At 44.4% G+C, this 27,293-nt stretch overlaps 1 protein-coding gene across 2 annotated transcripts; it reads right to left on the reverse strand.

Annotated features, from left to right (window-relative positions):
* On the reverse strand, positions 541-26,900 carry SEPHS1 (selenophosphate synthetase 1). Of its 2 annotated transcripts, none has more exons than XM_018057121.1 (9): positions 26,585-26,900; positions 23,582-23,851; positions 18,070-18,173; positions 16,021-16,128; positions 15,212-15,366; positions 13,330-13,420; positions 11,363-11,462; positions 3,325-3,537; positions 541-1,817 (listed from the first exon to the last, which is right to left on the reverse strand). In XM_018057121.1, exons 2-9 carry the CDS (start codon positions 23,772-23,774, stop codon positions 1,603-1,605), a joined length of 1,179 nt encoding a protein of 392 aa, XP_017912610.1. In that variant the 5' UTR covers positions 23,775-23,851; positions 26,585-26,900; the 3' UTR covers positions 541-1,602. The 2 variants fall into 2 exon arrangements, with proteins under 2 accessions (XP_017912610.1, XP_005688009.1); XM_005687952.3 differs by lacking the exon at positions 26,585-26,900 and adding an exon at positions 25,750-25,947.

The following is a 27,293-nucleotide window of genomic DNA, read 5'->3' on the forward strand; positions in this document are numbered from 1 at the left end:
ATCAGTCCCTACCCAATGTCCAGTTAGTTTCAGTTCTGCTGCAGCCCCTTGGTCCTACACACTGAAGTTAATGGCTTGAGTTCCAGTAACATGTGCCAAGAGGCTGCGCTTTGGCTCCTGAAGGAGGGCGAGTCCAAGGTAGAGCCTCTTCCAGGGCTTTGCTTCCGCGTGGTGGTTTCCTTTGGCAAGAAGTTGAGCCATTCTCGACTTTGGTGCCTGTAGGCAGGAAGCGCTCAGAAGTGGGCGGTGGGACATGCAGGGACAGTGTGACATGTGAGGAGAGGAGCCTCTCCTACTGGTTCAGTAGGTGAAAATATAAGGAAGCCTCTGTTTTTAAGGAACACGGATAAACACCTTTTTAGATCACCTATTTGTTCTAGAACTACAAAATTTAATTCAAGAAAATATAGGTCCCGTGAAAGACTTGAAAGTTTTATAAAACTAAAATCTAATTTTCCCCCAATAAATTGTATTTTAGCCAAAACCCTCTTGATGCTTCTAAAATAATACTAAACGGGGCATCTGATTATACAAGAGCAATAAAAAAAATTAAATATTTATTTGAATAACAAGTTGAAGTTCGAGCTGCATGGTTGGCCAATGCAGGTTTCCACACAGATCACAGGAAGCGTGCACGGAGAAGTACTGGCACAAAGGACAAAATAATGCTAAGAATCAGGCTAAACAGCTGGATTTTAAGGAAACAAAAGGTCTGAAATCACTATACAAAATATAAAATGTATTAAACACGACTATCCACAGAACAGTCTTTATTATTGATTATATTTAAAAATTATTTGTGTAGTTAATTATATGCTGACTTGTAAATGAGTATTATACATGAACCCCCTTTCAGAGGCAATTCCTTGCTGTGCTATTGAACATCTAATTACATTGCAAAAAGTGTCCTTTTTTGCTATCAATAAAGAAAACAGTTAATGATACTACCGCAAGTATTAGGAAGGCTACAAAAAAAAAGAAAAAAAGAACATTTCTTTTTTGTCTTCAAAGTGCTTTCCATGCAGTTAAGCACTTGCCTGGTTTAGCTGAATGCACCCTTGGGTCAAAGAGATGCTCTTGAATTAGAAGACTAGAAGGATTCATGCAACCCTCTTGCTACCGGGACACCACTGTGTCACGCCCTCACCAATCCTGTCTTTCCAGAATACCACCAGAATACCATGCCAGACACTTCAAAAAGGATCAGGAGGATAATGATAAATACACATAAAATGAAAAAACACAAACTGCTATGACACTACGACAGGCAATGTCTGTGCTACGTGAAAGCACCTTTAAAAAGAGCCTACTCGGCAAGAGATAAGTGTCTAAAGATTCAAAATGAATCAACAGTATTGGATAACAATATAATTCTCAACTCAGAAGCTGCCTCAAGATTAGGTGCATCTTCAGTTAATGTAACGGGAAAAAAAGGCAATGGATTTTATTTGATTAATTGCATCCACTCACAAATCGACCTAAGGTCACCAGATGTGTAGACACAATGAGATTTTTCGTTGTTGTTTATAGTCTTTAATTGAAATGATGATAAAGGAAATAGAGCTATTTAAAAACAAAACCACACAGCTGCCTTGGCCTAGATTACGAGGTGGCACCAGGTGTGGGGTTCACATTCTGGGTGGCCACCTGTGGTGCGACCTCAATGATCCGGGGCTTGTCTATGATCCTGGCTGTGCGGTTACCCTTCTCCACGATCCCAATAATCCATGCTTGGTGGCCTTCACCATACTTGGGGGACTTGATCTCTGCGCAGAATCGAGCTGCTTGCTCACGTGGTAGACAGATCAGGAGGCCGCCTGGCAAAAGGGAAAGGGAGAAAAAAGGAGCACGGTTAGCGGTGATGCTGCTGTCTCCCCAGAAGAGATCTGCACTGCCTGCGTCTATTCCACAGACTGCGCGGTGGAGTCGCTAAGTGAGTCCTTGCTCAACTTCTACTATATTTCAAGACACACACAACAAACTTTTAAGTCATGAAAACACCCTCCTTGTGAATCATCTGATGCTGTGTAGGAGTGAAGCATCTGAGACGCAGTAACGTATGTGGTGCCAATCTTTCCCAGGCAACAGTTGAAAGGATTAACAAAAGAGAATTTTTCATTTTCAATCTGATTCTCTACATGGAGTCCTCAGTTTACCAAAAAAGGCTTTTCATGTTTTTTTTGTTTTGTTTTGTTTTTTTAATTTAAAAACTAAGGCCAAAGAAGTGTGTGTGCCTCAAAGTATCTAGGTTCTGTCCCTGGCTCTGTCATTAACTTCAAAATAGAAAAATACAAAATACGTGAAAATAAATCTTCACTGGTACCCGAGTAGCTAAGCCAAAATAATTTCATGTATTTGTAAGTAGAAGAAACCCAATTGGGGAAAAAAATATATATGACCTTTTACAAAAAATGAGAAACTTCTCATTTTTAATAGAGACAGACTGCGTTAGTTGGGAATATTCATTAGTTTATTCACTGATTCCACGCCTGCCAGGCAGCAGGTACTGTTCTACCAACAGTTCAGCTACCCTCTTGTAGCACACTTCGAAGAAGTGGATTTCATAATTCCGAGGTCAGGAAGTAGCAGGGTCCTCTCTATGGCTGAGAGGCCCACATGAAAACGAACCCCCCATCCCCACCCCCAGGGCAGGTGCATGGGTGGGGCTTTGTGGTCTTAGCTTCTAGAGGTCAGAATTTCTCGTGACCTGGCCCACCTCAGACTGACTACCTCGGGGTTTAGTCCAGGCATGGGTACTTTACTTCATTCCCAGATGTTTCAACTCTTTTACCAGGACAGGGAAACAGTTCCTGAGTTATAGAGGAAGTATAACAGAAGTGAGAGAGACTAGCGGGAGGAAGGGGGGTGGGGTGGGGGATGGAACTGAAAGGATGAAACAGAGTCCAGGCAAAGGAAAAAAAAAAGGCACAAAAAGAAAAATGGTAATTTGGAGATATCATATACTATTTCATTCTTAAAACACTAATTTTAGACTTTTGCAAGGAAAAAATACAGCCTCGTCAATGTAACCTATGGATACATTGGCTATTTCTCGAGTTTCCAATGGAAACTAGGTGATGACCTATTTTCCCCATATCCTCCCTTCTTCCCATCCCATCACCAAGCAACACTGGACTGAAAACAACGCTGCTCATCACAGGAAGGATGGCGTGAGACACCGTGGCAGAGGACAGCAGGCTGAGATGCTCCCAGCCAAGACCTCACACCCTAGGGCCCTGCTCCTGGACCTGGCTTCCTCCTCCTCAGGAAGGTCCCACTGGCCTCACTAGCGTCAACCCCTGACCCGGGCCAGGGCCCTGGTACCTGATGTCTCTGGGCAGGTCCCGTGCATGAGCCCAAACATGTTTCCGCAGGCCTTGCTCACAGCTGCCATCTTGGCCAGGACGGGAAGGTTGTGAATCACAAAGGATACCTCATTCCTCTGCTGTTTGGCCAGGTTCTGTGCGTGGCCCAGAATCCCGAAGCCCGTGATATCAGTAGCCGCATGGGCGTTGAACGTGTGCATGAGTCCTGCCGCTGCCAGAGGACAGAGAAGCCTTTGTCATCTGGTGTCGTGAACAGAGACTCCTAGAAAACACTCCTCCTCAACTCAAAATCTTACAGATGCTTTAGTCTCAAACATACTCTCCTAAAATAAGAACAAGACCTTTTAAGACTGTCTGATCTAAATTCAAGGTACATTCCTGATAACTGAAAGGTTAATCTTTTATTTTTTAATTAAAAAAATTAGCACATTTTATTTTTTAGAAGTCTTAGGTTTACAGAAAATTTAGCAGTTGCCATACTGTCCCTGCCCCCACCCATCTCTCCGACAGTAATAGCCAGCATCAGTGTGCTACCTTGACAGGTCAGTATTCATATATTACTGTTAACTCCAGTTCACAGTTTACACTGGAGTTCACTCTTGATGTCTATGCGTGCGGCAGATGTATGAGCTCATGTATCCAGTCATTAGAGTATCATACACAGTGTTTCCACTTCCCTGAAAATCCCAAGTTCCACTTTTTCACCCATTCCTCCAACCCCTGATCTTTCAACTTTCTCCATCATTTTGCCTTTTCCACAAGGTCACAGCTGGAATTATACAGTATTTGATCTTTTTGGATTGATATCTTTCACTCAGTGATGTGTTCTTAAGGCTCCTCCATGTCGTGATAGCTCACTTCTCTTCAGCACTGAGTAATACTCCACTGTTTAGATGGACCACAGTTTATTTATATACTTACCAACTGCTGAAGGACTTTAATAAATATTAATTTATATAAATATAAATTTATATATTTACCAACTACTTCCAAGTTTTGGCAATTTTGAATAAACCTACGACAAACATCCATGTGCAGGTTTTTGGGTGGGTGGATAGAAGCTTTCAATTCATTTGAGCAAACACCAAGGCACACAATTGCTAGATCATATTAGCAGATTTAGTTTTGTATGAAACTGCCAAACTATCTTCCAAAGCAGCTGCACCACTTTGCATTCCCATCAGCAATGGGTTGCTCCACACCCTCACCAGCATTTGGTATTGACTATAGCTATTCTAGCAGCTGTGCAGTTCCCTAATGACATACGACGTGGAGCATCTTTTCATATAATTATTTGCCATCAGTATATCTTCTTTGGTGAGGTTTCTGTTCAGCTCTCCCCGCGCCCCCCGTTTTTTAATTGGATTTTCTTATTGTTGGGTCTCAAGAGTTTGTTGCAAATTCTGGATACCAGTCCTCTGTCACATGTGTTTTGTAAAGATTTTCTTCCAGTCTGTGGCTTGTCTTTTCATCCCCAGTCTCTTCTATAGAGAAGTTTTTTATATTAATTAAATCCAACTTGTCCATTTTTTATTTTATGGATTTGTGCTTCTGGTGTTATCTCAGTAGCTATTATCAAACCCAAGATCACCCAAGTTTTCTCCTATGTCATCTTCTAGGAGTTTAGCAGGTTTGCATTTAGGTCTACAATCCATTTTTAGTTTATTTTTATGATGGGTTTTAATACCTGTGTCCAGATTCATTTTTTACCTATGGATGTCTAATTTTTTAAGAACCATTTGTTTAAAAGATTTATCCTTTGCTCCTTTGTCAAAAATCAGTTCAACTATACTTATGTGGGCCCATTTCTCAGCTTTCTATTCTATTCCATTGATCTCTTTTTAACCAACAACATACTATCTTGATGTCTGCAGTTTTATATGAAGTCTTGAAGTCAGGAGGTATCAGTTCTCCAAAACCTCAACACTGTGTTTGCTGTTCTGGGTCCACTGCTTTTCCATATAAACTTCAGAATCAGTTTGCTGATACTCACAAAATAACTTGCTAGAAATGCAATTGAGATTGCATTATACCTACAACTGGGAAGAACTGACATCTTGACAATACTGAGTTCTATCCATGTGCATGGAATACCTCCATTTATTTACATCTTTAATTTGTTTCATCAGTTTTATAGTTTTCCTCATACAGAACTTGGACATGTTTTTAGAGTCACACCTATGTATTTCATTTTGGGGATGAGGGGAGTAACTGAATTGCTTATTTTTAAAAACTAAATGTCTTTCTGATGAAATGAAATACGCCATATGTTTATAGAAGTGCTCTGGGTTAAATGCTTTCTCTTTTTTTGGCTACACTAGGTCTTCGCTGGAGAAGGCGATGGCACCCCACTCCAGTACTCTTGCCTGGAAAATCCCATGGACAGAGTAGCCTGGTGGGCTGCAGTCCATGGGGTCGCTAGATAGGACTGAGCGACGTCACTTTCACTTTTCACTTTCATGCATTTGAGAAGGAAACGGCAACCCACTCCAGTGTTCTTGCCTGGAGAATCCCAGGGACAGGGGAGCCTGGTGGGCTACTGTCTATGGGGCCGCACAGTCGGACATGACTGAAGCGACTTAACAGCAGCAGCAGCAGCAGGTCTTTGTTGCTGCGCTCAGGCTTCTCACTGTAGTGATTCCTCTTGTTGCACAGCACGGACTCTAGGGCGTGTGGGCTTCAGTAGTTGTGACATGCAGGCTTAGCTGCTCCATGGCATGAAGAATCTTCCAGGACTGGGGACTGAACCTTTGTCCCCTGCATTAGCAGGCAAATTCTTATCCACTATACCACTAGCAAAGACCTGCTTTTTGATACACATTTTTTCTCTTTGGGCTTCCCTGGTGGCTCAGAAAGTAAAGAATCCATCTGCAATGCAGGAGACCTGGGTTTGATCCCTGGGTCAGGAAGATCCCCTGGAGAAGGGAATGGCTAACCACTCCAGTATTCCTGGCTGGGAAATCCCACAGACGGAGGAGTGTGGTGGGAGGCAGTCCATGGGGTCCCGAAGAGTCGGACATAACTTAGTGACTAAGGACAAGTTCACCAAACCTCTCTTTTATCTTTCCTTACACCAGAATCTTTTACTTACGTATATCCTCAACAACACATGCTGAGAGGAGAACTGACCCTACTCTGGTTCCTAGTGCTAGCTAAGCAACACTAAGAAAAGGCCATCCTATTCACACACCTACACCTGGCACAGTGGGGCAGTCAAGGACATTTAGCAAAGCCATGACCTCCACTTCAGCTCTTCCCAACGCCGTCCTAGACAAGCTCTGAGTACGAGAGCAGACAAGGGGACACACTGAATCCTATGGTCAGTAAGGGTGTGTCAGGCACTTAGTCGTGTCCAACTCTGTGACCCCGTGGACTGCAGCCCGCCAGGCTCCTCTGTCCACGGAATTCTCCAGGCAAGAATATTGGAGTGGGTAGCCATTCCCTTCTCCAGGGGATCTTCCTGACCCAGGGATCAAACCCAGGTCTCTTGCATTGTAGGCAGATTCTTTTCCTCCTGAGCCACTAGGGAAAAGGGATTCTACTTTTAAAGTATTGGTCACCACTTCTCTTATATAGGGAATCAGTTCAGTTCAGTTCAGTCGCTCAGTCGTGTCCGACTCTTTGCGACCTCATGAATTGCAGCATGCCAGGCCTCCCTGTTCATCACCATCTCCTGGAGTTCACTCAGACTCACGTCTATCGAGTCCATGATGCCATCCAGCCATCTCATCCTCTGTCATCCCCTTCTCCTCCTGCCCCCAATCCCTCCCAGCATCAGAGTCTTTTCCAATGAGTCAACTCTTCGCATGAGGTGGCCAAAATACTGGAGTTTCAGCTTTAGCATCATTCCTTCCAAAGAAATCCCAGGGTTGATCTCCTTCAGAATGGACCGGTTGGATCTCCTTGCAGTCCAAGGGACTCTCAAGAGTCTTCTCCAACACCACAGTTCAAAAGCATCAATTCTTTGGCACTCAGCCTTCTTCACAGTCCAACTCTCACATCCATACATGACCACTGGAAAAACCATAGCCTTGACTAGACGGACCTTAGTTGGCAAAGTAATGTCTCTGCTTTCGAATATACTATCTAGGTTGATCATAACTTTTCTTCCAAGGAGTAAGCGTCTTTTAATTTCATGGCTGCAGTCACCATCTGCAGTGATTTTGGAGCCCAGAAAAATAAAGTCTGACGCTATTTCCCATGAAGTGATGGGACCAGATGCCATGATCTTCGTTTTCTGAATGTTGACCTTTAAGCCAACTTTTTCACTCTCCTCTTTCACTTTCATCAACAGGCTTTTTAGCTCCTCTTCACTTTCTGCCATAAGGATGGTGTCATCTGCATATCTGAGGTTATTGATATTTCTCCCAGCAATCTTGATTCCAGCTTGTGTTTCTTCTAGTCCAGCGTTTCTCATGATATACTCTGCATAGAAGTTAAATAAGCAGGGTGACAATATACAGCCTTGACGTACTCCTTTTCCTATTTGGAACCAGTCTGTTGTTCCATGTCCAGTTCTAACTGCTGCTTCCTGACCTGCATACAGATTTCTCAAGAGGCAGGTCAGGTGCTCTGGTATTCCCATCTCTTTCAGAATTTTCCCCAGTTTATTGTGATCCACACAGTCAAAGGCTTTGGCATGGTCAATAAAGCAGAAATAGATGTTTTTCTGGAACTCTCCTGCTCTTTCCATGATCCAGCGGATGTTGGCAATTTGATCTCTGGTTCCTCTGCATTTTCTAAAACCAGCTTGAACGTCAGGGAGTTCACGGTTTACCTATTGCTAAAGCCTGGCTTGGAGAATTTTGAGCATTACTTTACTAGCATGTGAGATGAGTGCAATTGTGTGGTAGTTTGAGCATTCTTTGGCATTGCCTTTCTTTGGGCTTGGAATGAAAACTGACCTTTTCCAGTGCTGAGGCCACTGGTGAGTTTTCCAAATTTGCTGGCATATTGAGTGCAGCACTTTCACAGCATCATCTTGGAATGACTGTTGCTCATTTTTATTATAAAAATTTCAATGAAACACAAAAGCAGAGAGAGGAACACACCACCACAAATTCCCACATACCTAACAATACCCAGCCTCAAGTGTTACCACCGATCTGCTGGGGTCTCATCTTTTCCTGCCTGCTTGTTGGGGGATGTGAGAGGTGATATGGAAACTTTAAAGCCAACCCTTCAGCTATCGGAATTTCTGTGTGTGCCTCTAAAAGATAAAAAAACTTGTAACACAGCCACAATATCATTATCACACCAACAAAATGAACACTATATTGATTGCTCTCTCTGAAACGTCACAACAGTTCCCTTTCAGAGTCATTTATTTATGGAAACTGAGCCACTTTTTCCTAAAACATCTCCTCCATTCTGGATTTGGGGATCTTCTCCAATTCGAGCATGTTCTACCATTTTCCCTATTTCCTGTACTGGCGTTTAGGACCAAGGCTCAAAGAAACTCAGGTTCATTTTTTTTTGCCAAGAATCCTTCACGGGGGATGGGGGGGTAATATCATTAACACGAACCTTTCGCCAAAAGCTTTTAGCAGCCACTGATGTTTGGTGATGAGGTTCGTTTAATCAAGGGGACAGCAAACACGGCAACTCTGTAATTCAACCATTCTTCCTGTATTTATTAGATGTGATTTTGATAAATAATTCTTTAGAAAATTCAGTTTCCCTGAAATTCACCCCATACAAGACAGGTAAAATAAGAGGATGACCACTTTTACTTCAGAATAAGTTGGTGACCCAGGTGACCAAAAAGTTTTAATTATCATTTGTTCAGAAACTTGATATGGTCACTCTGGTCTTTGATATTCAAACTGTACCCTCCAGCTCCCATCAAGTGGGAGCCCCTTGGAGTTGTCAGGATGTGACACCACCACCACTTCCAGGCACAGGAAATCAAGCTTATCTTCCATACTTCCTGCCCCAGAGCTGGAGCCTGCCATTTCCCCAGGGAGTCCTGGTACTTTTTAGTGGAAAACAGTAACTTTCCGACCAGGGGCAATAAGACTTCACCCTTCACTGCTTCTAGGTCTTTTCAACAGGTTCAGAAATAAACATTTTCAGAGGAAAAAAAAATAATCCTGAGTTCACACTGATAATTCAAAATTAAAGATGAATTAATCTAGCTTCTTTGATCTTACTTCTCTCTAAAGTCTCTGTTCCTAATTACATTCACTTATTTACCTCAATATACAACATTCTCACAAACACAAACCCATTGACAACAATGAAATATTTTTGTGGATTTTTGTCTTCAGGATGTACACAGAAAATACCATGCTCAAAGAGATTTGAAATAATTCTTCATGTGGTTTTGCCACTAGCTTAGACGTATGTTGGACAACCTTAAAAAATTTGATTTGGATTCATAAAATATGCTCTTTTCATTTAATTTTTAAGTGTAGAAAACTACATAAAACATTTGTTTCCAAGTTCAACTTATGAAACAAAGCATGTTCAGAGGGTCTGCTTCCTCCCTGTTCTCTTGTATATATAATAATTTTTGTTAATGTCTTTATTTTTCCACTGTTTCTTTTTGAAAGTATAAAATACATATTATTACTTCATATTTATTTATGAATATGCAAAACGCAGCATACTACATATATGCTCTGTGCTTTGCTTTTTCACTGGCCATATCCTACAGATAGCTCCTGGTAATAAAGCTCTCTCATTCCTTTTTCTAGGGCATAGTATTCCACTGTGCATGGAGACCAGATAATCCCAGTCAGTCACCTAGTGATGGACCCTTAGATTACACCCTTCTTTCGCAATTATAAAAGGTGCTTCAAAGAATAGTGTTGTACACATGTTATTTCATATTCTAGCCACTGTAGCTTTGGGATAGACTCTCGGAAGTGGGACTTCTGGGTCAAAATAAACGTACACTTAATTGTGCCACATACGACCGAACACGTCTCCATAAGTGTTCTGCCATATCCCTATCAGGAATGTCTAAAATTTAAGGATAGAGGAATCTTAAGTGCACAAATATAAATAAACTAATAACCTATATGAGTAAAACTAAATCCATTACAAATCACTTTCTAACTGTTAAACTACTTAATTTGAAGGACAAGACAACCCACAAACTTCTTAAACATGGCACAGTAAAAGAAGTAGGTATGAAAAACCTTGGTTGTAAGTGATGAGAATATCAGAAAACAAAGAATTAAATAATTACAATTCAACTTAATTTGGAATAAAGCCAAAGAAATACTCTTGGAATGCAGGAAAAAAAATTACAGAAAAATTTTATCTCAAAATAAATTCTTCAAAAGTAGGTAAAAGGCAAATTAGTTACAGCATACTGTCTGATAGAACATCTAGCCATTAAAAATCATGTGTATTAGAATTATATAATATGGAAAAAAGAATTTAGTAATATTAAATGAATAAAAGCAAATCCCAGGGACTTTCCTGGTGGTCCAGTGGGTAAGACTATGCAATTCCACGGGGCATGGGTTTGGTCTCTCCCTGGTCGGGGAACTAAGATCTGGCATGCCACTCCACGACCTGCCCCAGCCAAACTCCAAATACAAGTAAAATGTATGCTAACCTTTAGTTTACAACATCAACAGTAAGATAAAAGTAAACTACCAACCAACCAAACATGGATAAAAATCTTAGAAAAATACATTAAAGTATTAACAGAAGTTATTTTGGGGTGGTGGGGCTATGAACAATGTTTTTCCTTTCCTTTTTATATTTTCTAAAAACTTTCCTAAAATAAGGATATGATTTTTTTTTCTATAAGGTAAATCACATTTACCCCATGCATATGTCAAGAACACGCAACGTGTCTGGATTCCCACCAGGGCTCTAGGCATCAACAGAAGGGGTTGTGCAGTCACTGGCCAAACCTGGCTGATGGCCAGTTCCTCCAGCTAAGATTTTTTTAAAAAAACAATGTTAAGAGTCATGAGGAGGAAAAAAATCAGTGCAACTGAGACTATGGCCCACAGAGCCTGAAATACCTCCCTTCCTGCGTCTCAGAAAGCTTGCTGACCCGAGCCTGGCCGTACCTGTCCTGTTGAGCCTAGCCATGTTCATCATCGCCTCCTGGTAAGCCAGCTCCACATCCTCCTGGGTGACCACTAGCTTGATTTTATTCCACTTCTCAGGCTGATGACAGGAACACAGATGAGGGAGAAAAGAGAAAAAATGTGATCAATTTTTGTTTCTAACCACTGAAAGAGCCTATTTTTTCCTTAGTCACCTTGAGGCGTTTTACTTATCTAATTCTGCACACAAAATTAAGTTTTCTAACTCCCCACTCCCCCAACCCCCGAGATTATATTTTAGGTGTCCGCTAGACGTTATTATCACGGCCATCTTCTCTGCCCTCAGCCGCACCTCTGTAGTCCAACACTGCAGTTTACTGGAGACGTGAGACCAGCGGGACAGCTGTGAATGTCCTTAAGTTCTCCTCTGCATCTGCCCTTGTAAGCTGACAACTTTGATGTTTCTCGTGTTAACTGTGTTAATATTTTACTGACTCTCCCTGAATTCTGGGATCAAGTCCTCTTGAGGAACAAATGAATGGGAAAGAACTTCAACTTAGCATTGGCTCCGATGACATTGAGAGTGACCACACAGTACATCCTCTGAAACACCACTGTCTTTCCTCTTCTTCCCCAGTCTGATAGTCAAAGAGCCTAGCAGCACGATGCTGGGCTCATGACATACAGTCATGGTCCATTAATGGCCAGCATTCATGAATTCACTCATTTTTAGCAACACAATAATCTACCGCCCAACGGAAATCTATCTCTGTGTACCTCCCTTATTCCCTGCCCCTCAGCCCTCCCCAAGAGGTAACAACGATTCTGAATTTTATACTTGTCATTTTCCTGCCTTTTGAAAAGCAGTATCCTTATACATACAGACGCCCAAACAATACTCTGGTTGCTTCCGACCTTTATGAAAGGGTATCACACTGTTACTTAGTCTTTGAAACTTGCTTTTTTCCAGTTCTAAGCACCTTTAAGAAATTGGTAAAAAGCAAAGTCCTGTGGACTGATTGACAAGTGATCATACTAGATGGAAAATGTCCCCATCATTGCTGAATGAGAAGAGAAAAATATCTAAAGAATATGGCCTCCTTAGAGATTCTCTCTGCTGTTTGTCAAGTTAAGATCTATCTGGTTGATGAGTAACATAAAATTACTCTTTCTCAATTGTTTCTCAGGACTCGTGGTTTCAGATGTCAACTGCAGAAACTGAAAGCACTGAGCTATGTGAGAATATACCACAATCATTCATTTTTGAGTTGCTACAGCAATGAAGAAAGTCTTAAAGGAAGAATGATTGATCACAGTGCAGCAGAAAAGTGACTCAGGATAAATATCTTTCTAGATGCTTTCTCCATAAGATGATTATTTATCAAAATGTTGATTTACTAATTAGCTTAAAAAGATAAAACAAGCAACCAGAAATGACCAAAAAACTCATGACTAAAATTATTTAAATTGTCAATAAGCCTGGCCTTATTTATACCTCAAATATCAAAGTTTGCATACATTCTCTTATGTATTAATTTTCAGTGATAAGATATAGCCAGCTCAGTAACTAACGAACAGATAAACTCAACTGTTTCCCAAATTCTCTTTATGGAGTAGTTCTGAACTTTAAGCACTCAATACATGAAACTTCGATTTAATAAAAGAATAGGGACAACTCCCAGGATTTCTATAAGGTCTAGACTGACACTATACTCTCTGATACTACAACTAGAAGAGTGCATTAAAAAAAATTTTTTTTTTTTAAATATCTATGTATTTATTTGCCTGCCCAGGTCTTCGTTGCAGTACACGAGATCTTTAGTTGCAGCATGCAGCATCTCTAGTTGGGGCATGTGGGATCTAGTTCCCTGACCAGGGATTGAACCCAGGGCCCCCTACACTAGGAGCATGGAGTCTTAGCCATGGGACCACCAGGGGAGTCCTCAGGAGCTCATTTTAGAAGCCACCAGAAGGTGAAGGTCACTTACAATATCCAGCCACTGGTGCACAGCCACGGCCACTTGCGTCCCCAAAGGTTTTGTCAGGACAAGCACGTCACCCGGCACTGCATTATCTGGCCTGAAGAAGAGAACACTGGCAGTTTCTCATCAAATTAACCAAGGAGATAAGCTCATCATTGGTTAAACAAAAGAAAGAAAAGGCTGGTAAAACCACATGTGTGTTTGCAGTCACTTACTCATATTTAAGCCAACTACTGCTATGTACTGACAGCAGAGCTTTATCATTTACTACTGGGACGACTGATGAACAAAACAAAACATTAAATGAAAAGTGGAGAGGCCACGACTTCAACACTCAGGACAATGACTTACTAGTTTCCCAAAAAGGCAAACTGCTTAGACTTCAAAGACATCATCAGGCCCTGATTCAGTCATGCCCTGTACTTTTCAACACAGACCCACCAGGGTTCTGAGGCAACAAGCCTTCTGAAACAAACACTGTACTTTCTGTTTTACAATCACTTATATAGCAGAGATGCAGGTGGGATTTCTCAGGCTGTTTGATTATGGGTCTAATGTTTTGGTAATTTTAGCATCAGTGTGTCAAATTCAGAGTTATGACCAATAAGTTTCCTTAGTACACAGGATCCCTGGTTGGGCCCTGTCTGAAAGACAGAAGGCAAATATCAAAAAAAAGGCACCCCTAAAAACAGAAAGACTGCCCCCCGAACAAAACTCCTGTCTCACTAAGTACCCTAACGACTAGCACTCATGTCTTTCTTGTCCTGGTTCAAGGAACTGTCCACACAGTCGTCTGGTCCCCCGACACTGAACAACAATCATCCAAGTGGGTTAAAAACCCACAGGCACACCCTTTCACATTTCTGGATTTGTGAAACACATGGACCCGGCACCCGCTCACAAAACCCACCCCACAAATAGAGCTTCTGATTCCTTCAGAGAACAGGGCAAGGTGGTTTTCTTGACAGGATGTCAAACACGAAAAGTGACAACTTGTGTTAAGAGAGAAACTTCTCCAAAGACCTGGCAATGGCCCGAAGGCACATGAAAAGATGCTCTTAGCATTAGCCATCAGGGAGATGCAAATCAAAACCCACTGAGGTTTCATCTCACACCCACCGAGACAGCTATTATCAAAAAAGACAGTAAACAAGTGGGGGATGCTGCTATACACATTCATGTCCAAGTTTTCTGTGTGGACATACATTCCAGTTCCCAGGCGCAGATATCTAAGAATTACTGGGTCATGTGCTGACTACTGAACCTGAGGAACAAAAGCAGCTGCACCATTTTACACCCCCCACAGCCACGGACAAGGTCTGCGATGTCGCCACATGCTCACCAAGACTTGCTTACTGTCTTTTTGATACCCATGTCCACACGGAAAACCTGCACATGAACGTTCATAGCAGCATCACTCACAACAGGTGGAAATAACCCAGAGGCCTGTGACCTACGAATGGATGAACACACTGTGGTCTGTCCAAACAATGGAGTGTTTGTTACTCAGCCATAAACAGGAATGAAGTACCAACACACGTGCAACATGATGAACCCTGAAAACATGCTAAGAAGTTGGACAAAAACATCATTTGTTGCATGGTTCCATTCATATGAAATGTCCAAAACAGGCAGATCCATGAGACCGAACGTAGATCTGTGGATTTCAGGGAGTGGGGGAGGAGGGAGTCAGTAGTAGCTGCTATGAATACGAGGTTTCTTTTTGAGGAGATGAAAATGTTCTGGCATTGGACAGTGGTGATGGTTATATAAGCCTGTGAATACTGAAAACCAATAAATTGTATATTTTAAAAAACTGAATTTTATGTTATGTGAAATTTTGGGGAGCGAACCAGGCCAGGTGACATGAAACAAAAAAATGACTTACATGATAAACTCGTTGGGCTGGCAGACAGTCGTAGCCACACCTCCTAAAACAATCCAGGGGTTTAGCACTGTCTGGCCGCCCGTTACAGACGTTCCTGCCTCCTCTGCTGCATCTTTAAAACCCTGTATAATTAGGGGCATCACTTTGTCCCTTTCCTAGGGTTTAAAAGAAAAATTAAAAGTCACATCATTCAGCTAAAACCTGGAAAAGAGAGTCTATACACTTACAGCTATGAAAAGATCATAAACCAGAAAAGATCATAAAACCAGAGTTTCCAGAAGGGGCAGGGAGTAACAGAAAGAGGTAGGAACAGCTCACTCTGTAGCCCTTTTATCACAAGCTGGAAGAGGCTGCAGGTTACAATGTGAATGGAGCTTGGACAAGAGAAGTAAATTCTGGAAATGGGCTGGGTGTTCAGGGCTGCCTGCATCTGAATGGGCTCTCTACACGGTCCTCAACCACCCAAGACCAGCTCACATGCACCCCACGTCTGCCCCAGATGGCTGTGTCCAAGCAGAGGCCCAAGAGCACCTTGTGGGGGCAGACAAGAGCCTACCGAACGCTCAATTCTTATGCGCAGGGAGAACTATGGCAGGGGGCGGGGATGAAACCAATCACCTGTCAAAAATAATCTAAATAGAAATTCACCTCTGAGTCAAAGAATAGGCCAGGCAGCGAGGCCACGGATGCTCCAGGTGAGCAGTGGGACACCCCGACCCCACCAGTGTCTATGTCGCCATCCAGGCAGTGACCAAAGGGAAGGGTGACGGCCTCGGTGCCACACCCTGGGCTGGAAGGCTCCTACTCACCCTGTCGGTCATTTTATTACTGACTCCGAGGAGCATCAGCATGTTGTCACACTCCGTGACCCCCATGGCGTAGAGGTCACTGAGGACGTTGGCACAGGCTATCCTGCCCTGGAAGAGAAGGCAGACGTGAGCAGGGACCCCAGGGGACTTTCCGGGGCAGACACAGAGAGCTGGGCTGCCCAGAGGCACCCGGGAGGGGACTTTCCAGGACGTGGGCCTCAGCAGCGGTGCTTCACACACTCGCTGCCTTTCCTCCACCGCAGAACCAAGCTCAGACGTTCCTGCCACCACCTCTCCTCCGTGCAGCACAGAGCATTTCCACGTTCTCCACCATTCTAAAACATCAGGAGAAACCTGCCATTTATTTAGGTGCAGAACCCAGAGCAGAGAGATGGTGGAGAGAAGCGGGCGTGGTACAGATGGTTGCAGAGGAGCCAGAGTGGAAATGCTGGGAAACAACCGTCTCAAAGAAAATGTAGGAACGGTCACTCACCCTGAACAGATTCTTAAAAAGGGCCAATTTTTATTGGTTACAGAGAAGATGGGTAAATTTTTGGAGAAATTTCGGAGAAATTTTTGGACTCCTTTCCAAAGTTGTACGAGATAAACAGGAAAATCATCTTGGTTAAAAAAAAAAGAAGAAATGAACAACACCTAGCTCTGAAACCAGACCGTTTTTTAAAGAAAAAGGGAGGCAATTCCCAGTAAACTATATAGTTTTATCGAGGAACTTTGAACTAGTACTCAATAGAAATGTGGAAAATAAAATAGAAAATAATTTATAATTATTTTAATAATTATCAATAACATTAATAATTATTAACAATTTACTTATAGAAAATAAAAGATTTTCTCCTGCCGACAGAGATTGAAAAAAAATTTTAAGTTGCCTTTCTCTAAACAGGAAAGGAGAAAATGACACACTTTTCTTCTGACATTAAGGGTAATCAAACTGCAAGTTACTATTACTTCCAGTGGCCATTTCATTGCCGGTTTATCATTATGTTGTCTTACAACCTCTGGGCAGGTTGGCAGGGAGCTGGATCACCTCCTGTGACTCACTCACGAGGCAACTGGGGCAGTGTGGTCGGCATGCTGGGAGGTGCCAACCACAAGCTGGGCTGCAGAGGTGTGCTGCCCCTTCTGTGCTAGGCTCTCAGGTCCTTTGGCAAGATATTGGCAGAGGATGCATTCTGGTTCCAGCCACCTGGGCCCCCAGTCAGGTAGGACGCCAGGGGCATGGTGTGCACGGGAGCACTGCTTTACCGGAGAGACAGCTGGCTGTGTGGGCAGGAAACAGGTTCCTGGGAGCCCATGTGCTTGTCTTGGGACCTGAGTGGTGAACACTCCCTCCTCGCCTTGTTCCCAGTGCCCTTGGCACCAGGAGGGGCCTTTGGCACTTCCTACAGATAGGATGTTCCCAATCTCTTCATTGGCTGCTCCCAGCTGCCAGGGTGCAAGGAAGGGTCCAGTTGGGTAGGCGGAGGGGCTGCTGGCAGCAACCCCACAATGAGCAGGTGGGGGTATCTGAGCGGAGCATGATCAGCGGAGACCCACGGGCTACCCTATGGAATACAGACACGGCGAAAGGAGTGACCAGAATCAGGGTCAACGGTCAAGTTCATTGTGATGAGATGCTAAGCTCTCTATTTCTGGACAGAGACATGCAGGATCTGTCCTATTACAGAGGAAAGTGGAGTTTACAAATGTCAAAGAAAAACATGGACAAGGAAACAAAAGGAGAAAACTAGAAACACATCACTCCATAGACACACTGAACAGGTGCTCTGACAGAGAGACGTGCGCAGGTTCAAGAGCACCAGGGGATGCCCTACATCTGCCCCGCCTGCCTCACACACGGTACCAAGTGTGAGCAAGGGAGCAGTCAAATCGGACCCACAATGGCAGAGTCACGGTGGGAGGAATAACAACAGTTTGTACAGAACAAAAACAAAAAACCCACCCACACACGCACGTACGAAACCCAGCCACCACTCCAAACCCAGAGTAAGCAGTTCCAGATGTAAAAGTACGTCGGATCAAACTCACCATCATGTAAGGGTCATCGACGATGGGATAAATGTAATCTGTGGTTTGAACCAAGGAAAGGCCGCCGTGCCTCAGAGGAATGACACAGGTGTCCATCCCGATGCCTGCAAAGATGGGAGTCACCATCACCCAGAAGTCAACAGAAGAGTGGGGTCATTTTGCACCTTCAGTGTGCTGACAGGAGTTCTGCACAAGACTCTTATGAAACACTGCTCCCTGCCAACAAAGCAATGTGTCTCCTATCAAGAAGTATAACTGAAATAAATGTGAAACAAAACCAGCTTAAGATAGCAAAAGAGAAGACAATTTGTTAGTCATGAAGACTCAATGTCAACATGGTACAATTCTGAGACTCTAATGATGCCTTGAAGAGAAATCTTCCTTTCTTTTACTGTTATCCCGTGCTTGGCACCATAGAGAGTTTCTGCAAAGATGAGAACAGCACAGATGGAACTTGGGTTGTCTTCTCCATAGTTAGCCAAGAGTACATCTTTGGGCATCATTCTGTTTTTCCACCAGAAAATCTGTAAAATATTTTACACATATAAAATGCTATTCTACATTTTAGTAAAAAAAAATGACCAAAAAAGGAAAAAAGACAAAGCTAGAACAAGTATCTATCAACTCCAATAAGCATGCACATAAGCACTGTGGTACCCACGGGATCTTACAACTGATGGACTATTTAGAAATAATTCCCTTTTCCTGAAATTGGTTTAGAAACAGTCAAGCCTATTTCTTAAAAAAAAAAAAAAAAAATCACTTGCAATGCAAACACTAAGTTTAGACTGGCCTCCCACCTGAATGGAGCGCTTTCCCAACACTTCTCTCCAGGGGACACGCCCTGGCCCTTAGGAAGCATTTCGACTTTGCAACACAATGGGCAAAGGACAAATCAGGAGGAAGTATAAAAGGAAGCAGGTAGATTTACCCAAAATCCCAAATGAAACAAGAATAAATCACACCCGAATCCCATAAACAGGACTACCTATGAGCTTTCACAATTGACCCCACAGACAGGCTGGGTCCCAGGGGCAGTCTGTCAAGGTCTGATCCATTATTACTAACACAGAAATAAAACCAAGTTAGGTAAAACATCACTCTGTGATGGCAGGCTGATTTTTTTTATTACCATACTAGATGGCAAAGCAGAAACAATTGATGGAAGATCCAGTTAGGGAATGGAGGACTTTGTTTCAGAATGGCAAGCCTCACAAATTTGTGACCATGGAACACTCATAACCAGTGATCAGAAAGTGTGCAACAGTTCCTCTCATTTGGTGCATGTGCACAGAAATGCCCACTAATGATACTCTGCAGCACTCAAGTGGAAACAGGGCAAGAACCACAATTAAACTCACATGATTCTCCTGAAACTGATCATTCCAACAACTGGGTATTCCAAATACATTACTATTCACTTTGGAAAAGAGGGAATGTTCCCTTTTCGGTTTCCATGTAACTATAGGACTATAGAAAGAGACACTAAAACACACACTCAGTTTTAAACACTTGGACCTGAGAAAAATCTCAGCTAGCATCTTGTTAGCAGTGTTTTATATTAATTATGCATCAAAATGACATTTTTATATATTAAGTTAAAATATAGTAGAATTAAATTCACATGAACTGGACATGGAACAACAGACTGGTTTCAAATAGGAAAAGGAGTACGTCAAGGCTGCATATTGTCACCCTGCTTATTTAACTTATATGCAGAATACATCATGAGAAACGCTGGGCTGGAAGAAGCACAAGCTGGAATCAAGATTGCTGGGAGAAATATCAATAACCTCAGATATGCAGATGACACCACCCTTATGGCAGAAAGTGAAGAGGAACTAAAGAGCCTCTTGATGAAAGTGAAAGAGAGAGACGCTTACTCCTTGGAAGCAAAGTTATGACCAACCTAGATAGCATATTCAAAAGCAGAGTATTACTTTGCCAACAAAGGTCTGTCTAGTCAAGGCTATGGTTTTTCCAGTGGTCATGTATGGATGTGAGAGATGGACTGTGAAGAAAGCTGAGCACCAAAGAATTGATGCTTTTGAACTGTGGTGTTGGAGAAGACTCTTGCGAGTCCCTTGGACTGCAAGGAGATCCAACCAGTCCATCCTAAAGGAGATCAGTCCTAGGTATTCATTGGAGGGACTGATGGTGAAGCTGAAACTCCAATACTTTGGCCACCTGATGCGAAGACCTGACTCATTGGAAAAGACCCTAATTATTGGAGGGATTGGGGTCAGGAGGAGAAGGGGACGACAGAGGATGAGATGGCTGGATGGCATCACCGACTCGATGGACATGAATTTGAGTGAACTCCGGGAGTTGGTGATGGATGGACAGGGAGGCCTGGCATGCTGTGATTCATGGGGTCGCAAAGAATCGGACATGACTGAGCAACTGAACTGATATATTTTTTAAAACTATTTATTTACTTATATGGCTGTGCTGGGTCTTAACTTTAGCATCAGGATCTTCCATCACAGAATGTGAATGCTTAGTTGTGGGATCTAATTCCTCAATTAGGGATTGGACCAAGCCACCTGCATTAGGAGCAAGAAGTTTTAGCTACTGGACCACCAGGGAAGTCCCTGATTTTTTTTTTTTTAATTGGAACTACCTGTAGTAGAAAAATTTAAATGACACAGGGGGCTCATCTCATCTTTCTTTGGGACAGCACTAGTCTGTAGTGACTGGTTTACAAATCCCCTATCAAATTTCAAGAAAGGAAGACAGAGAGGGTGAGCCTAGGATAGGCCATGTGCTTTCAAAACGAGTATATCAAGTATGAGAGAGCAGGACAGAGGCACAGCGTAGGTAGAAATAAAGGAAGATGCCAGAGTGAAGGAAGCCTCAAATACAGAGCAGGGTGTGCTTAATCAGTGGCTGAAGGGGAATTCTAGAAGGTTTCAGCAAGACTGAAACCATCCAGCAAAAAAATTAAAAATAAAAATTAAAAAATAACCTAAATCATCAAACTACCTCCATAGCCAGCAGCTGTCAACATGTGATAAAGCTTATGCATCAGCAACAGATATACCAAGTGTTTTTTTTTTTAAAGAATTTTAAAAAAATTAATTTATTTGGCTGAGCTGGGTCTTAGTTGCCATACATGGGATCTAATTCCCTGAACAGGGATCAAACCTGGGCAGAGTCTTAGCCACTGGACCACCATGGAAGTCCCACATGTACCAATTTCCAAGACATACTTATCCTAACAGTTCATTAGAATACAACAAACATGTATCTTTAACAACTGTTACGGCTTACCCTTAGAATGCCAAAAATCTGACACTTTTAGCCAAAATTTTAAAACATGTCAACAGACTTATGTGTATACATACATACTTCATACATAAAAACATACATATATTATGTATGTGGGTACAGATACAGTGCACATACATACACAGATAATTTCTGGTACTCAGAACAGTTGCAAACCACAGGTATTATTAGCCCGTATTACAGATGGGGAAACTGAGGCTCAGGAGGGTTAAGAAGAGTGTAGAGTAACACTTATTATCTCTTTCTCCTGGCCTGTTCCCTTGCTGTCACTGCTGAGTTACAGCTGATGCAGCTCCTTTCCCCACAAACATGTATGGACTGAAAAATCAGATGACAAGCAGTATGGTGAGCAGAGGAATGGAAAGGTGTGGATTTCAAGTTCTGACCCCCACCAAGTGACAGGAAACAGGCTACCCAGGTTTCCTGAGCGCCACAGGGCTGCTGGAAGGACCAACTGCCTGAGTGCTCAATAAGTCAAGGAGGGCAGTTACAGAGGGGAATCACTGCTTTATCCATAAAGTTGTTGGGTTTTTTTTTTTATTTAATTATTTATTTGGTTGTGTTGGGTCTTAACTGCGGCACTCAGAATCTTCACTGCATCATGCAGGATCTTCTGCTGCAGTGCACAGACTCTCCAGCTGCAGTGCCTGGACTCTATAGCTCACGGGCTTCAGCACCTGTGGCACACGGGCTCGAGAGCGCACCAGCACAGTAACTGTAAGCTGCAGGCTTAGTTGATCCGAGGCATGTGGAATCTTAGTTCACCCACCAGGGACTGAACCTTTGTCCCCTGCATTGCAAGGGGGATTCTTAACCAGCGGACCATCAGGGAAGTCCCATCCATGAGGTTTTTACTGCATTTGTTGTTGCCCAGTTATCTAATGATTTTCTCAATATATTCTCATTCCTTGACAAGTAACCTGACGTCCACTCTACCTCATTCACATGTTATTTTTTCACACTGAGACATTAGATAGATGAGGACGGTTTTCTTTTTCTATAATTTATTTGGCTACACTGGGTCTTAGTCGTGGCATATGGGATCTAGTTCCCTGACCAGGGACTGAACACGGGCTCCTTGCATTGGAAGCTCGCAGTCTTAGCCAAGGATCCCCAGGGAATTCTCAAGGGCAGTTTTCTAACTGAGCTCCTAGGAGCCCTTACAGGCCCTGAGACTGCAGGAAGTGAGTTTTCCTCTCTCCTACCCAAAGCAACTCTGCTTTATACAATCAGGAAAGAAAGGAGTACCCTGGGTTCAAAACCAATGTTATGAGATAGAGTGTGATCATATATAAGCAAAAAGAAATGCAATTAAAATCTTATGCAGGAAAACTGATCAAGTCACACACTGTAACTACAAAACATCTACAAGCTCCTAGAATACACAACTAACACTCAAAAGGCAAAGTGATCACAAGTGACACACCGAACAAAGCACACACAGAAGCTAACAGACATCCCAGCAGCTGAGACTTTCTTTCTGAGCTCAATGTTTGGGGAAGGGTAAATCACTAAGGACATCAGGAACTGGGTCAAGGAAACACAGCTCTCAAGTCCCGATGTCAAGTTGGGGTCAAGTATAGACCCAGTCCAGTGTTCCTGCCTTCTGTGTTTGGAGCACTTTTCTCCCTCCTCCCATGGGAACTTCTCTAGTGATGCCTGTTGCAGAGGAGCCCTGAGTTCCCCCAACCCAGTCACTGCTCTCCCAGTCCTGTACAAGGATGCAGAACCACTATCTTTTCTAATCTGATTGAATAAAAAATACCTTTACTGTTAACAGTTGTCTCAATCATACACTTTAGAGTTTAAAAATGGTTAGAGCACATTTCTTGATGCTTTTCAAGTAGTTCCTCCAAATAAGGACTTCCCTGGTGGCTCAGATGGTAAAGCGTCTGTCTACAATGCAGGAGACCCGGGTTCAATCCCTGGGTTGGGAAGATCCCCTGGAGAAGGAAATGGCAATCCAGTCCAGTACTCTTGCCTGGAAAATCCCATGGACAGAGGAGCCTGGTAGGCTACAGTCCCTGGGGTCGCAAAGAGTCGGACACGACTGAGCGACTTCACTCACCATTGCTTTGCTCTGAATCCTTCTTGGAGAAATTTTTCTTTGTTTTTTTAAAGGCAATATGGGAAAAGAGAACTCCAGTTTTTGACTCACTGACAACAATGCATCCAAGATCCTCTACTCGGGAAATATGAAAGAAAACAGTGGTTCACATACCAAGTCTTGGCATAACTGCTCCAAGAAACTGTTCATCTTCTTGGAAGTGGTTCTCCTGTAAGGACTCCAGCAATTTCTGCAGGACATCTTGGGGCACTTTGCAGCCAGTGCCCTTCAGTTCAGTGAATCTGGTTAACCGGAAACTCTTGTCCAATTCATAACTTTCCGGGTTAAAGGACTCCCGTGCAGACATGGTTCTTGGGCCCACACACCTCACGGCCGGGCTCCTCCCCTCCCTTTCCTACGCAGCTGGTTTCTTTATAGATCCACCTGGGTAGCACCAAAACACAAAGAGACCATTGAGTTCTCACCAGTACTTGCCAGGAATCAAGTGAATATATGACAGTGAAAAGTAAACATGAAATGGGCTGAAATCACCAAGACCACAGGAAAACAGCCATCTGGGGCCAGAATGGTTTGACACAGTGATGTATAAGCCAGGTAAGTCTTCAAAAGTGACTGTACCATTAGACACGTTCTGAGTCTGTGTTATAATTGTGGCTGTGAGGGGCAGCCAAGAAGACAGAACTATGGGCCAGCTGGCTTACAGGACACAGTGCCATCTTGAGCAAAAAGTCCCCAACGTTCTTCTAGCTGGTGGCATTACAGGAAAACGAGTCACTTCACCTATCAACCAGGAAGTACTATGGTTTAGAAATGAGATGCCCTGGCTAACATGACTTTTCAGGAAGACCTTTGCTATCTAAAAGAAAAATAAAATACCTAACAGGCATTTTTGGTGAAATGGAAGTTGATGGATATGCATTTGATGAAATTCTTTATGATGCTAAATTCGATTTTAGAATAATAGATCTTGATTCTAAATCAGAAGTACACAAAATGATCCAAAACTAATAGGAAGCCTGTCTAAACAACACAATTTGAAACCTGGAATGGCTGTTTTAACACAGCAAGGTTCATTTTCTACAACAGAGCAGTGGGAAGTTAGTTCTCTGATGTTTTAATTCAGTGCTATTTCCTAGAAAGCAAACACTGCCCAACTAACTAGTAAACACACATCATTGACAAAGTATACTACTCCTCCTTACTGTTTCATCGCAGATCTATAGTGATAAATTGTACTAAATCACTAGCATTTATAGTTTGGGGTACCACTGGAAGTTTCTGGAACAAATCTTTCTAAGTTTGAAGCCTTGGGGCTAAATGAAAACCTTTCCTGTGCTCCCGGGGTTTATAAACTTCCAGAGTGATGCTTTATTGGGCACAGAATAACAGACACCCTAAGTTTTAAGGTCAGTTTCCCCTATAAAATTCATGATTAAGAACATAATTCCCATTTATAGAGTTTTCGATCCCTTGGGAAGCACGTCACTCATTTAAAATAAATCTCACAAAGCCTGAGTTCAGGGAGTCACCCAAACTGTCTTTAGAAAACCATGTTTGGGGTGAGCAATGATTTTGGTTTGAAATACAACTGTAAAGGAGTGAACCTTCCGACAGTCCAAGAAAACACCTGTGCAAAAGGAGGGCGCGAGGTTAATCAAGTTACAGACTTGGGAATTCTGAAGCCATTTTACAGCTGGGAAAGTCCAACAGCACTTTGACTTGGAAGGGTTTAAAAACAACAGTCCTTTTCTCACCAAATGCCTCGCACTTAACACTGCCTCACTCCTACCAGGGGCAGAAAAAATCCAACTCACGAGGCATCCAGTTATTTTCCTGCCTTCAATCTCTATCCAAAAATAAAGGCGGGGAGGAGAATCTGGAATTCAGGAGACTAGCTTCCTTTTAAATCTTCCAAGATTTTGAACAGTAAAAAGTTTAAAACACTTTAAGCCCAGAAGGCACTCAGGAGTTTCAAAATTCCAAATAGAATGAAGGACATAGATCACACAAATCTTGATCCAAAAAAAAAAAAAAAAATCTTACTTTTTTTGGAGATGGGGGAGGCCTGCAGAAAGGTGAAATTAATGGCGGGGCGGGGCGGGGCGGGGGGGAGGTGGGTTGCATAATATGCAGTCCACTAGAACCCCAAAGCCGCCAGTTTACACCTTTAAAACAATGACATGAATATTTAAAGCAACGGTTAACCCTTTCTTTCCCAGCCACGTTTTAATTTTTCAAACGAGGGCGCCAAGCGGGCCGCAGAGCCGGGGGAGCGCGGTGAGTGGGGGCGGGAAAGAGGGCAGCACCGGCCCGGTACCTACCTCCCCCAAGGTCCCCAAGCCCAGGAAACAAACAACGGGGAGGACGCGACGACTTGGGCGCAAGAGGCGCGTGCCCAGCTGGAAGCACACGTCGGGGCGGCGGAGGGCAGCGCTCGGGGACACCTTAAATCCCTGGCTGCCGCCTTTAAAGGCCACCTGGGCCCGGATTCTTTGTGCGGCGCGGCCAGGAGGAGGCGGAGCGGGGCGGCCGACGGGGCCATGCCCGCCCGCCCGCTCTCTGTCCCGGCGGCAGCGGGAACCGCGCGGCCCAGGCCGCGGGGAGGGCGCGAGGCCCGCACGGCCCCACTAGCCGCGATGGGACTTTGGTTTCGCGGGCCGGCCAGGCCGGGGCGCCAGGCATCAGAAGGCGCCCGCTGGGCCAAAGAGAGGGCGCGCGCGGGCGGGGGTGCGGGGGGGAGGCGGGGAGGGCCCGAAGGCGCCGCGCCCCGGGGACCGGGCTTGGCTCTCTCGCCGCGCGCGCGGGCCGCCGCCGCACAAAAAATGTCGGCGGGCGAAAAAATTAACCCCTGCGTCGCCGCCGCCGCCCTCCCCCTCCACTCCTCCCCCGCCCTCTCCTCCCTCCCTCCTTCCCCGGCCCCGCGCGGCGGCCGCGGCCGCGGCGGCGGCGGCGCGGGCGGTGCTTCTTTTTTAAAGCGGCCCCACCAAGCCCTGGCTCGGCCCCTCTCCAGGCAGCGCTGCAGAGCGCCGGTTGTGCACGGCTCCCGGCGCGCCCGGGCGGCCCGCGGGGGGATCCGCACGGCCGCCTTGGGCCTGCGGACGAATATTCCCCTTTAAGCCTGGTGTCTCGCCCCCCCTCCCCGAGCCAGGCGCTTACCGGTTCGCTTTGCGCCCTCCGCCTCCTCCCGCGAACGGGACTCCGCCGCTCCCACAATGCACCGGGCGCGGCCGGGCTCCCTTAAGCGTCGCCTGAATAAAAAGGCTTCTCCCGGCGGCGGCGCGGAGGGCGGGAGGGCCCCGGGCCGCGCCTGGGCGCCGCGGGGGCTCGGCCTGGCTCGGCGGGCCCCTGCCGGGAACCAGGGCCGCCGCGCTCCGCCGTGCACCGCACGCGAGGGGCCTTTAAGGGCCGGCTCCCTCCCTTTAAGAGGCGGCGGGCCGCGGCCGGAGAGGCTCGGTGGCTGCGTGCGGCCCGGGAAAGGGGGCGGGGGCGATGTGCAGGCCCGAGCGCGGCAATGATTGGTCTCGGGGGAGGGGTGGGGGGTTGCAAGCCCGACGAGCGGTGGCATCCGTTGCACGATGCAAAAAGGATTGATTTCAAAAGTTGCGAGTTGTATTGGCAGCAGCCTTTGGCGCCCGGGCCACCTCCTTTTCCTTGACCCGCTGGAAGGGCTGGGAATGTTTCCCAAAACCTGGCGAGGTTCAACCGTGCTGCGTTCTGCGGGACGCTGTACCTGCTCCCCGAGCGCTGCCGTCGTTCCTACCGGCAGACAATGAGCACGGAGACAGTTTGAAGATCGGGTGAGAGCAGAGGGAATGCCCCCTCTGCCGCGACGAAAGATTTAGAAACACAGACGGCGCGTTTGATT

Source organism: Capra hircus, chromosome 13, assembly GCF_001704415.2.
Source record: "Capra hircus breed San Clemente chromosome 13, ASM170441v1, whole genome shotgun sequence".
NCBI classification, from domain to species: Eukaryota; Metazoa; Chordata; class Mammalia; order Artiodactyla; family Bovidae; genus Capra; species Capra hircus.

Coding starts and splice junctions, on each gene's coding strand:
- SEPHS1 (XM_018057121.1), bottom strand. CDS start 23,774: ATGTCTGCACGGGAGTCCTTTAACCCGGAAAGTTATGAATTGGACAAG. Junction 18,174..23,581: donor AGCAGTTATGCCAAGACTTG/GTATGTGAACCA, acceptor CCATCTTTGCAG/GCATCGGGATGGACACCTGT. Junction 3,538..11,362: donor GGCTAGGCTCAACAGGACAG/GTACGGCCAGGC, acceptor GTCCTCTGGCAG/CGGCAGGACTCATGCACACG.